The sequence below is a fragment of the Dama dama genome, chromosome 1 (assembly GCF_033118175.1).
Source record: "Dama dama isolate Ldn47 chromosome 1, ASM3311817v1, whole genome shotgun sequence".
NCBI lineage: Eukaryota > Metazoa > Chordata > Mammalia > Artiodactyla > Cervidae > Dama > Dama dama.
Window position 1 is genome coordinate 35,910,015 of NC_083681.1, and position 12,251 is coordinate 35,922,265.

The 12,251-nt window shown below is 37.2% G+C and overlaps 1 protein-coding gene across 1 annotated transcript in view; it reads left to right on the top strand.

Annotated features, from left to right (window-relative positions):
* The window catches only part of PIK3C2A (phosphatidylinositol-4-phosphate 3-kinase catalytic subunit type 2 alpha), a 105,388-nt gene that overhangs the window by 22,764 nt on the left and 70,373 nt on the right, over positions 1–12,251 (top strand). Inside the window, exon 2 of the mRNA XM_061146702.1 lies at positions 8,705–9,842. Within this exon, the coding sequence (XP_061002685.1) occupies positions 8,769–9,842 (1,074 nt within the window). The 5' untranslated portion in view covers positions 8,705–8,768. The remainder of the gene's footprint in view (positions 1–8,704; positions 9,843–12,251) is intronic.

The window sequence follows — 12,251 nt, forward strand, 5'->3', positions numbered from 1 at the left end:
AATCAATTAGATAGTGACTATAGTTCCCTGTGCTATGCAGTAAATCATTGTTGCTTGTTGCATGTCATAAACTTTTTATTTAGGCAAAAATTTGCAAGTTTTCTGAGGTATATATTATACATACTGTTTGTATATATATAAAAGCTTTACTACACTTGATAAAGGCTTGAGAAAGAACGTTAAAAAAAGGAGATGGAAGAATTGGAAAACATAAACTAAATGAAATGGGAGCACTGAACATGAAACAGAAAAAGTGAAACTAACTAGATAAAAGTAAAAGATCATCATATAGCCCAGTTCTTTTAAAACATGACTGTTCATTGAAAGCTATCTGGAGCTTTGGAGAAGAAAAAAGTGGTATCTGGGCATTTGTATTTTTCAAAAAATTCCAAGGTAATTCTGATATATCTGGTGGATTTTAAAAAGTGATTACAGTTTTTTTCTATTAAATGGTAGTTTTGGTAACAGAATTCTGTTATTTTTCTGTTGACCAATCATTACACAATGGTGTTAAGTGAGTAATAGTTGCATACTCACAATAGTAGAAGATGTTTATTAGTTTTCACAATCAATAGCCAGACAAAAAATAAAAAGGTAATTACAATTGCAAGCCATAATGGGGGCTTGATTAACCTAACAATATAAAATAATTACATACAATTGGGACAGGGGTCAAGCAGAGTGATGTGCTAAGTGGAGGTGCATACATGCACATATTTTCATCCACCCAGCCAGTCTGTGTCCTTTGGTTGGTGCATTTAATCCATTTATTTAAGGTAATTATCAATATATATGCTCTTGTTACCATTTTTTCAACTGTTCGGGGTTTATTTTCTGTAGGTCTTTTCCTTGTCTTGTGTTTCCTACCTTGAGAAGTTCCTTTAGCATTTGTTGTAAAGCTGGTCTGGTAGTGCTGAATTCTCTAAACTTTTGCTTGTCTGGAAGGCTTTTAATCAAATCTGAATGAGAGTCTTAACTGGGTAGAGTATTCTTGGTTGTAGGTTCTTCCTTTTCATTACTTTAAGTACATCATGCCATTCCCTTCTGGCTTGCAGAGTTTCTGTTGAGAAATCCGCTGAACTTTATGGGAGTTCCCTTTTATGTTATTTGTCGTTTTTCCCTTGTTGCTTTTAATGTTTTATCTTTGTCTTTATTTTTTGTCAGTTTGATTACTGTGTGTCTTGATGTGTTCCTCCTTGGGTTTACCCTGCCTGGGACTCTCTGTGCTTCCTGGATTTGGTTGACTTTCCTTTCTCGTGTTAGGAAAATTTTCAGCTATTATCTCTTCAGATATTTTTTCAGGTCCTTTTTCTCTCTCTTTTCCTTCTGGAGCCCTTACAATGCAAATGTTGGTGTGTTTAATGTTGTCCCAGAGGTATCTTAGGCTGTCTTCATTTTTTTAAACTTTTTTTTCTGTATTCTGTTCTGTGGCAGTGATTTCCACCATTCTGTCTTCCAGGTCATTTATATGTTCTTCTCCCTCAGTTATTCTGCTATTGATTCCTTCTAGTGTATCTAGTGCATCTCTGTTTGTTTGTTCTTTAGTTCTTGTAAGCCTTAGGTAAACATTTCTTGTGTCTTCTCCATTGTTTTCCCTAGACCCTGGGTCATCTTCACTGTCATTATTCTGAATTCTTTTTCTGAAAGTTTGCCTGTCTCCACTTCATTTAGTTGTTTTTCTGGGGTTTTATCTTGTCCCTTCATCTGGGACATAACTTTTTGCTTTTTCATCCTGATTAACTTTCTGTAATGTTGTTTTTGTTCTAGCTGTGAGATTGTGGTTCCTGCTTCTGTCTGCCCTTGATAGAGGAGGCTAAGAGGCTGTGTAAGCTTCCTGATGGGAGGGCAGTGGGAAAAGCTGGGTCTTGATCTGGTGTACAAGGCCTTGCTCAGTAAAGCTTTAATCAAATTATCTGCTGATGGGTGGGGTTGCGCTCCCTCCCTATAAGTTGTTTGGCCTGAGGTGACCCAACCCTGAGGTCTACTGGCCCATATGGTAGGGTTAATGGGGACCTCTAAGAGGGCTTCCCTGGTGACTCAGACAAGAAAGAATCCATCTGCAGCGTGGGAGACCTGGATTCGATCCCTGAGTTGGGAAAATCCCCTGGAGGATGGCATGACAACCTACTCCAGTGTTTTTGCCTAGAGAATCCCCGTGGACAGAGAAGTCTGGCCGGTTATAGTCCATGAAGTTGGAGAGTTGGACATGACTGAGCAATAATCGCAATGCACAAGACGGTTTAGGCCGGGGGGCCTTTCAGGACTCCTGCCGTCAGTGCCCCCATCCCTGTGGTGAGCCCCTGCCGACCCATGTGTCCACAGGAGACCCTCCAATACTGGCAGGTAGTTTTGGTTCAGTCTCCTGTGAGGTCACTGCTCCTTTCCTCTGGGTCTTGGTGCATGTAAGAGTTTGTTTGGTCTCTCCAAGACTGGAGGCTTTGTTTCCCCTGGTCCTGTGGAAGTCCTATAATCAAATCTTGCTGGCCTTCAAGGTCAGATTCCCTGGGGATTCCCGAGTTAGGAAGCCTTATTTGGGGTCAGAACCTTCACAACAGTGGGAGAACTTACTGGTATTACTGTTCTTCAGTTTGTGGGTCACCTACCAGCGGGTATGGGATATGAAACAGTGGCTTCTTTGTCTTTGGCCGTGGGTTTTCTTTTTTTGGTGGGTTCTAGTGTCCTGTCGATGGTTGTTCAACAGCTGGTTGCGATTTTGGTGCTCTCACAGGAGGAGATGAGCACACGTTCTACTCTGGCATCTTGAATCAAAAGTAGGAGAGTATTCTTTTCTAATGCAGTTTGTTTTTAAGCACAGATGGAGTCCCTTTCTCCTATGTTTACTTTTCTGTTGCTGTCTTTCCCTCCTAGTTTTCAAGATAATTTTTCTCCCACCACTTGTTTATTCTGAACTCAACCATGTGATTTTTCCATTTCAGTTGAATTATTAATAAATTAGTTCTTTTAGTCTGTTTTATTTATTTGTTTCAGAGTTTAGTTTTTCTGATAAAAGATATGGTGTCTTAGGTTCTCTAATCATTGATGCATTATGCACTCATACAGCAACTGTAGCTTAAGTTTGAGAGTAGAGGGTAAATAAGATAGGAATTCAATGAAATGATAAATTTTCTGGTTAACTGCTGATAATAAGTTAGCTGATAAATTGATGCATCAGTTCAGTTCAGTACTCAGTCGTGTTTGATTCTTTGCAACCCCATGGACTGTAGCATGCCAGGCTTCCCTCTCCATCACCAATTCCTGGAGGTTGCTCAAATTCATGTCCATTGAACCTGTGATATATGTATGATGTACATACATACATATGTATGATGTATGATGTGATGTATGTTACAGCTAAAAAGCAGTACTACTTCATGATACAATTAAAAGAAACAAAATTTATTAATGCAGACAGAAATATCCCTAGGATTGAGAAAGAAAATTGATATTTTTAAAGGATAAGATATGTTTGGACACTTACTGATTCCATATAACTGTTAACATAAAAACACTGTCTGAATGTGAGTCCTAATTTCACCACTTGCCTAGCTGCTATGAGCTTGGGCACATTATATTAATATAACATTTGTATACTAGGGATAGTAGTAACAGCTACTTAATAGAATTTGTGAAGGTTAAGTTAGTTAATATATTATTTAAAGTAGTGCTTGACATATAGTATCTATATATCTCCAAACACAGGTCTATGTATTTGTTGTTGTTTTGTCACTAAGTTATGTCCAACTCTTTTGTGATCCCATGAACTGTAGCCCTCCAGTTTCTTCTCTCCATGGAATTTCCCAGGCTAGAATACTGAAGTGGGTTGCAATTTCCTTCTCCAAAAGATCTTCCCAGCCCAGGAATCGAACCTGCGTCTTCTGCAGCAGCAGGTGGATTCTTTACCACTGAGCCATTAGGGTAATCTAGGTCTCTGGGGAGATGGAGCTGTATAGATATTTTCTAGAATTTTAAAAAAACATTAACTGCAGTCTTCATAATTTTATTTTTAATAGTGACATAAATTCAATCCATGGAGGTACCATAACTCATTTGTCTTTGATATTCATTTTCAGTTTCAAGGAGAATATTTGTATTGTTGAATTCAAATCACTGTTTTTCCATTTTCATAGGTATCTTGAATTTTAAGATCAGAAGGCATTTAGATGGATAGCAGGACTGACTTGTTTTATTTTTGTCTGAGATTTAAATTTAAATTGTAAATGAGTGTCAGTAGAAGCCAACAGCTTTTAAATTAATTCCTTTGGGTCTGCAATGGTTTCCAAAAGTTTAACTGAATAGTTTAATTGCACTCTTTTAAAGAATTTTAAAGTAGCTACAGCCTTGAGATCTGCACTGAATTACTTTATGTTGGGAAATTTTTGGCAGATGGTATACAGTCATCATTCAAAAACAAGTTACATTGTCTTTCCCAGCTTGAATTAGTGGAACATTAGCATTGAACTTTTCATTTTGAATGAACATGTTGGAAATTATTTCCTGCTAAATGTTTGTCATCAAGTGAAGTTTTATTTTAAAAAATTAATGGAGCATATCAGTGCAGCAGCCTTAGAAAAATAGCTGAGGCACAGGGTTACTCTTGGACAACCTTTTAAGTTCCTTATTATCATTTGAGTGTACATGCTTAATAATCTTCTGGGAAACTAAAATATGGTACTTTTTAAGACCAAAAACTTTAAAGTATATTATTTAGCTGCTAACAGACAGCTGTTAATGACTGCTTAGTGTTGTATTTGCTTTCTGGGTTGGAACTAGGGATAGAGCAAGCAGATGAATTGATGATATGAGAAAACACCACGTTCATTGTTAAAATATATTTTAAAGTATTAAATTTTACCTTTATCAGTAAATGAAAGATGACATTAATTTGAAATACTTGGAATAAGTGTGCAATCCATAGAATTAACTGTATCTCAAATGTACTTAAAAAAAATCCAGATTCCCTCTTTGAGAACAAGTCCTATCATTAGCAAATAGGGTAGCCAGAAGAATACTTAAGAAACAAATCAGCATTATGTTTGTGGAAGATGTATTGAAGTTCAGTATCTTTATCTTTCAAAATGTTGTTTTGTTCTAATCCACCTAGCTTTGTGAAAAATAGGCAGTGGGTTGTGTTGGATAACAGGTAGTTAAATTTGACTCATTTCTCTCATCATATATCCATATTTTTGTGCCATCTGAAATCCCTTCTCTAAGACTTTTTAATAGCTTTCATTCCTTCTTGTTAAAACACATGTTCATTACATTAAGTTCCATATTTATTAAGCAAAGTGCTTTTAAACATAGTGGGGAGGGAAAATAAGCAAACTAGGCCTCCTCCCAAGCTTACTCTAGTCTGTTTGGGTAGACATACAGGTTACAGATTCTGTGTTAAGATACTTTTGGTTATCATGGCAAAAAGCAATTTTAAACCGGTTTAAGCAAAGAGTGGGATTTATGGGCTCATATAGATGAAAGATTGGCCTTGGCATGGGTTGCATCCAGATATTTCATGTAACATGTAGAATTTATCTCATTTATCTTAGCTCTACTTTCTTCTGACTTGGATTCATTCTCAGGCAGTATCTCCTCAAGTGGTGGCAAAGATGGCCAAAACAGTGCCAGGCTTACATCCTGTCAGCTTAGCAACCTCAATGATAAGCCTCCTTTCCAAATAGTTCCAGAAATTCTGGCATTAAGTCTGGTTTGGCCATACTTGAATCTGCTGGAGTCGGGGTACCTTGGGGGGTGGGGTGGGTAGTGAGGATGGTCTGGCTTAGTTCAAAGTAGATAAAACAAAAGAAAGACAAGTAGTTTACAAAAAGGAACTTATAAATTCTGCTATCAGAAGGAAGGATGCTGAGCAGGCAAAAGCAGCATACAAAAGTAAAGATAAAAATTTTTAGTTGAGCTATAATAAGAAGATAAATTCTGATAGAAGGTGCTTAAGTAAAGCTTCAGACAGGAGACTATATTTTGAATTGGGCTCTGAAGGGCAAGTAGAATTTTTCTAAGGCAGAGTGAGTAAAGAAAGGACTTTCTAGGTCACTCACTTGAGAAGTTTGGCAGTGAAAGGAGAAAAAACGAAAACTACTAGAGTCTAAAGGGAATGTTCAGATATTTTCTCCCTCAGTATGGAGAAAATCTGAACATTTTTATGGTAGAGGAGCAGAAGCAAGTAAAGGAGAAATTAACAATGCAAAGGAGTCAGTCATTGACACAGAAGGGAAATTCAGTATGATCAAGGATATAAGTGGAGGGGGCCTCCTTAGAAAGGAAAAGGGATTGTTTATTCTCTGAGGACATGTAAGGGATAGTAGTAGTGGTGACTACAGAGGTTAAAATAGAAATTTGTTATTAAATATGTAAGTGGCTTCAGTTTTTGTTTTCTAAAAGTAAGAAGAAAAGGTTTACCAGTTATCTATTGCTATGTAACAGACCATTCCAAAATGATTTTGTGCATAAGCAATTTGACTTGAACTTAGGCTGGGTAGTTTCTTCTGCTGGCCCTGGGTCACTCATGTGGCTATGGTCATCCCAGCTGTGGATGAATGGTCTGTGATGGTGGCTGCACTCCCACACTTGTTGGTTGATGCTGGCTGTTGCCTGGACCTCTCTTTGTGCCTTCTCATCCTCATGAGCACTCACATGGCAGTGGCTACACTCAGGGAGAGCTGAAGCAGTCAGTCTAGATGATAGACTCGGATATGAAAGACTTATGATGGACTTAGAACTGCCACAGTGTCACTTCTTTCACATTCTGTTGGTCAAAGCAAGTCACAAGGCCAACTTAGATCAAGTAGAGAAATAGACCCCACCTCTTTATGGGAGGAGTAACAAAGTTGCATTGCAAAACAGATGTGTATACTGGAATGGGAGGAATTTCTGCCTATCCCTCCCCCAACATTTTATTGTGAAAATTTTCAGTCATGAAACTAAGTTGAAAGAATTTCAAAGTGAATATCCACGTATCTACCACCTAGGTTCTACTATACCTGCTTTATTATATATTTATCCATCTATCATTCTTTTATCAATTTATCTTATTTTTGATGCATTTCAAAATAAATTGTAGATATTAGTTCTTTAAGTATCTGCTGCATGTATTTAGCAAGTCAATGTTCAGTATTTTTCTTTTGATAAAAAACATTTACATACAATGAAGTGTACAGATGTTAAGTGTACGTCACACCTAGTTTTGTAGCCTGCCAGAGAAGGGGAAAATTTGGGATAGCTTTTCAGTGAAATGACTCAAATTCAACTGTAGTTGTATAGAAGAATTGCAAAAGGTATCTTTCTTGAATACCTTTCTTCATATCCTTATTGCTAATAATTTATTCATTTAACATACCTCAACACTTAGGATTTGCATTTGTGTTACATTCTTTGAATTCACTTTGGACAGCTCTCTACCTCCTTTCACTAAACATTTATAAGGATATAAACAGGCGCTCTCTTGCTTTATAGGTATTCAGACTACGTGTATCTCAAGTCAGGTTAGATTAACAGTGCATACCTTCTCAGTCATGTCTGACTCTTTGCAACCCCTGGGACTGAGCTCGCCAGGTTCCTCTGTCCCTGGAATTTTCCAGGCAAGAATACTGGAATGAGTTGCCATTTCCTACTCCAGGGGATCTTCTCAGCCCAAGGATTGAACCTGCGTCTCCTGCATTGGCAGGTGGATTCTTTACCACCGAGCTACCTTGAATACAACTGAGTGACTAAGCATTCATGCATGCATGGAAAAGTTTTAATAAACTATTTTCTAGTTTATGAATAGCAGTTTGAGAAGGAGAAATTTTAGTACTGTAACTATTGATTTAACTTCAGATAATCAGAATAGAAGTGTGAACAGAACTATGTGGCACATTCAGCCATAATTTAACCTTTGAGTGGAGTATTAGAGCTTCTTACAACCTTAACACTTGCCTTATTATTCTAATCTATGTTACCGTGTACATTTTTAAAATTTCTAGAATATTGTAAGTCCTTAGTTTTTCATATGATGATTTGATAAAATAATAGTTACTTGCTTTTATTTACTAGATATTGAATACTTTTATTGCTAATTGACTTTTGAGCCTTTTTACAAATAGCAAAAGATTGAAATCATTTTGACTTGCTATTTGCATACCAGCAAACCCTGTCTGAACTCTTGAAAATATGTGACTAGTACTTAAGCCATTTCATGCCAAGTATCCTGCCAGAAATGCAACTGGTTAATGACACTCAGTGTGACAACTGAAGTGGAAGCTTGAGTTCATTTACTGTGTTAGCTTTCCTGATGGTCATGGAATGGGGTAAAGTCATGTATGTCTAAACATCTCTCTTTTAACAGTGTATGAGATGTTTTAAAAGTGTTCCTTAACCCAGATTTTCTCCATTTCATTTCATTTCATGGTATAAATGGCATGAAGTCCTAAATCACATGTGAAGGTGAAAGTCGCTCAGTCGTGTCCGACTCTTTGCAGCCCCATGTTCTATATAATCCATGGAATTCTCCAGGCTAGAATACTAGAGTGGGTAGCCGTTTCTTTCTCCAAGCGATCTTCCCAACCCAGGGATTGAACCCAGGTCTCCTGCCTTGCAGGAGGATTCTTTATCAGCTGAGCCACCAGGGAAGCCCTAAGTCATATGTGGTAGGTTACGAACTAGACAGATTTGTGGTTTTAAAAATCTAATTGAGTATTCCATTTATTTTTATGTACAGGTCTTGCTATTTTGGAAACTACAAGAGAAAACTAGATTGGGGAGGTTTGGCTTTGTAAGTGGACATGGCTCAGATATCCAGCAACAATGGATTTAAGAAATGCTCATCTTCCCCTCCGGAATCAACAAGAACAAAAGATGTGGACAAAGAAGAAGCATTACAGATGGAAGCAGAGGCTTTAGCAAAACTGCAAAAGGACAGACAGGTGACTGATAATCAGAGAGGCTTTGAGTTGTCTAGCAGCACTGGACAAAAAGCACAGGTTTATAATAAACAGGATTATGATCTCATGGTGTTTCCTGAATCAGATACCCAAAAAAGAGCAGTAGATATTGATGTAGAAAAGCTTACTCAAGCTGAACTTGAGAAACTATTGCTGGATGACAGTTTTGAGACTAGGAAAACACCTGTATTGCCAGTTACTCCTGTTGTGAACCCTTCATTATCAGCCCAACTCTATCTTAGACCTGCTATTCAGAGAGGACAGTGGCCACCTGGATTATCTGGACCTTCCAGTTATACTTTACCTTCTATTTATCAGTCAACTTACAGTACTAAACAGACTGCATTCCAAAATGGCTTCAACCCAAGAATGCCTACTTTTGCATCCACAGAACCTATATATTTAAGACTTCCAGGACAGTCTCCATATTTTTCATATCCTTTGACACCTGCCACACCCTTTCATCCACAAGGAAGCTTACCTATCTATCGCCCAGTTGTCAGTCCTGACATGGCAAAGCTGTTTGACAAAATAGCTAGCACATCAGAATTTTTAAAAAATGGAAAAGCAAGGACTGATTTGGAGATAACAAATTCAAAAGCTACAATCGGCAATCTGCAGGTATCTCCAAAGTCTGAAGATATCAGTAAATTTGATTGGTTAGACTTGGACCCTCTAAGTAAGCCTAAGGTGGACAATGTAGAGGTAGAGGACCATGAAGAAGACAAAAATGTACCAGATTTGCTAGCAGACGATCCTTGGGATGCTGTTCTACTTGAGGAGAGATCACCAGCAAGTAGTTACCTTGACAGAAAGGTGAATGGAAAATCTCTTTCTGGAGCAACAGTAACAAGAAGCCAGTCTTTAAATATTCGAACAACTCAGCCTACAAAAGTCCAGAGCCAAATATCTCAGGTATAGCCTTTTCTTATGAACTTCTCAAACTTAGTATAACACAGAATTCATGTTTGTGTACATAACTTACTAGGTAAAGGAAATATTTTTTTATTTTGAGTTTTGTTTTCTTTATTCTTAAATACACTGTGCATCTTAGATTGTATGGTAAAGAATTAAATGTGTTTAGGCCAATTGAAAAATTAATTGCTATTAATATCTTTTTCTAGGGTTGTGAGTTTTAAAAACCTAAGGATCTGGCTGTCACTTATAGGCGTTTAGGATAATTTTTATATGTCTCTCCCTCTCCATTCATTATATGTGGTCCTACTTTTTTTGCCTTATCACCTTTATTTTTCAGAGTAGATGAGGAATTTTGGTTTTTAACTCCATTATAGAAATTGTAATGTATATTGTTTTATTGTTTTTAACCATGAAGGAATAGAAGAACAGGAGGAAGGGAGGTGAAAAAGGAAGAAAGGAAGGGAGGCCTCAGAGAGATGGGAGAAAAGCCATTTAAAGGACTCTCTTTGAACACTTATTGATGCAAGTAAAGAATAGGACTGTAATCTATATAGTATATTTGCTGAGTTCATATAGTCTTACTGTCTGGAAGAATTAGATAATGGTGCATGGAGCAGAATGTCTTCTCTTAGAAGAGGGGGCAGTAAGGTTTAGACTTTTCCTTTCCATATATAGTATACCACTGAAGATTTTTATTTTGCTCTTATATCATCTGTGGATTCTAGGAATGTTTAAGCTTCATTCTCACATTAATGTGAATCATATCATTCAGTTAATTAGATCAGCATTTAACTACTCTTTAGGCAGTGAGTATCAACTAGTATTTAGGGAAGGAGAAGCACATTTTGCATGATTTGGATGGGTGTATGTTGAATTGTTGATTTTTAAAAGCCATTTTAGATGTCTAGGGAGAAAACAGCAGATATTAAGAAGATTTAAGAAAACAGGATGAGGATGTCTTTGGATAACATGATCAGAATCGAGAAAAATCTTAACCAGTGCAGTGTTTTCCAAATACATTTTGACTGCAGCTCACACTGAGAAATACATGTTTTTAAGTTCTCTTCAGCTTTTCAATACTATTAGCACATTTAGTAACATAATTTCTTAACACCTTTCAATTTAAAAGTCATGGGTTAATTTAACATTTTAAATTGGAGTCATAAGTATAATATCAGATTATTTTCTCTTAATATTCTATGTTGTCTTGTCTTGGTTTTTGTTTTTACAGAGCATCTGTCATTTCCTAAAATGTCTGTAAGGAGAAGGGGAGACTAAGCCAAATCAAAAAATGTGGGGAAGGGAGCTTATACCTAGAAGTGGAATTGCTGGCTAATTTATGTTTAGCTTTTTAAGGACCAGTGATCTGTTTTCCATAGTGGCTGCATCATCCCCTTTCCCACCCCCACAGTATATGAGAGTTCTAGTTTCTTTACATCCTTGTCAACACTTGTTATTTTCCATTTTTTGGGTTATAACTTTCCTAATGGATGGGAAATGTGAAGTGGTATCTTATTGTGATTCTGATTTGGGTTTGCCTGATGACTAGTGATGTTGAGTATCTTTTCATATGCTTATTTGTAATTTCTTCATCTTTTTTGAAGAAATGTATGTTTAAATCATTTGTCCATTTTAAAAATCGGGTTGTTCATAGCAGCTTTATTCAGAAGAGCCAGAAAGTGAGATAACCCAAGTGTCCATCAGCTGATGAAGGGGCAGGCAAAAATATGTCCATACAGTGGAATATTATTCACCCATACAAAGAGAACAGCATAAATGAACCTTACAAACATTGTAAGTGAAAGAAGCCAGACACAAAAAAACATGTAGATTCCAGATATGAAATGTCCAGAAAACACAAATCCATAGAGGAAGAAAGCAAGTTAGTATTTGCTGAGGGATTGAGGGAAAGAGGAAATGAGGAATTATTGCCTAATGGGTACAGGGATTTGGGGGGCAAGTGATGAAAATGTTCTGAAATTAGAACATTTCCGTGTTCTTGCCGTAATAGTGATGGTTCACACTCCATTATGAATGTATTGAGAGCCAACAAAGTGTACATTTTTAATTGGCTAATATGGAAGATTTTATGTTCTATGAATTTTTACCTCAGGTCTTTTTTTTTTTTTTTTTAAAGAAAGACACTGGTCCCCCGATCCTCCTGTTGTGCTTAGGCCAAGTTCCTGCTTGATTCATATTTGGGTCAGTGTTCCAGTAGAGAGATCCCTCTCCAACTGTGGATCTCGTTTTTATGGACTTAACCATGATGGCATGTGTTTGACACCATGTAGTCTGGATTAGGGATATCAGGAAAGGGTAGCTGCCTAGAACCTGGAGATCTCATGACCTGTGGAAAGTTGCAGTCTCTGCTATCAGGGATAGAGTCGCTTCTGGTCCTCTGTGAAG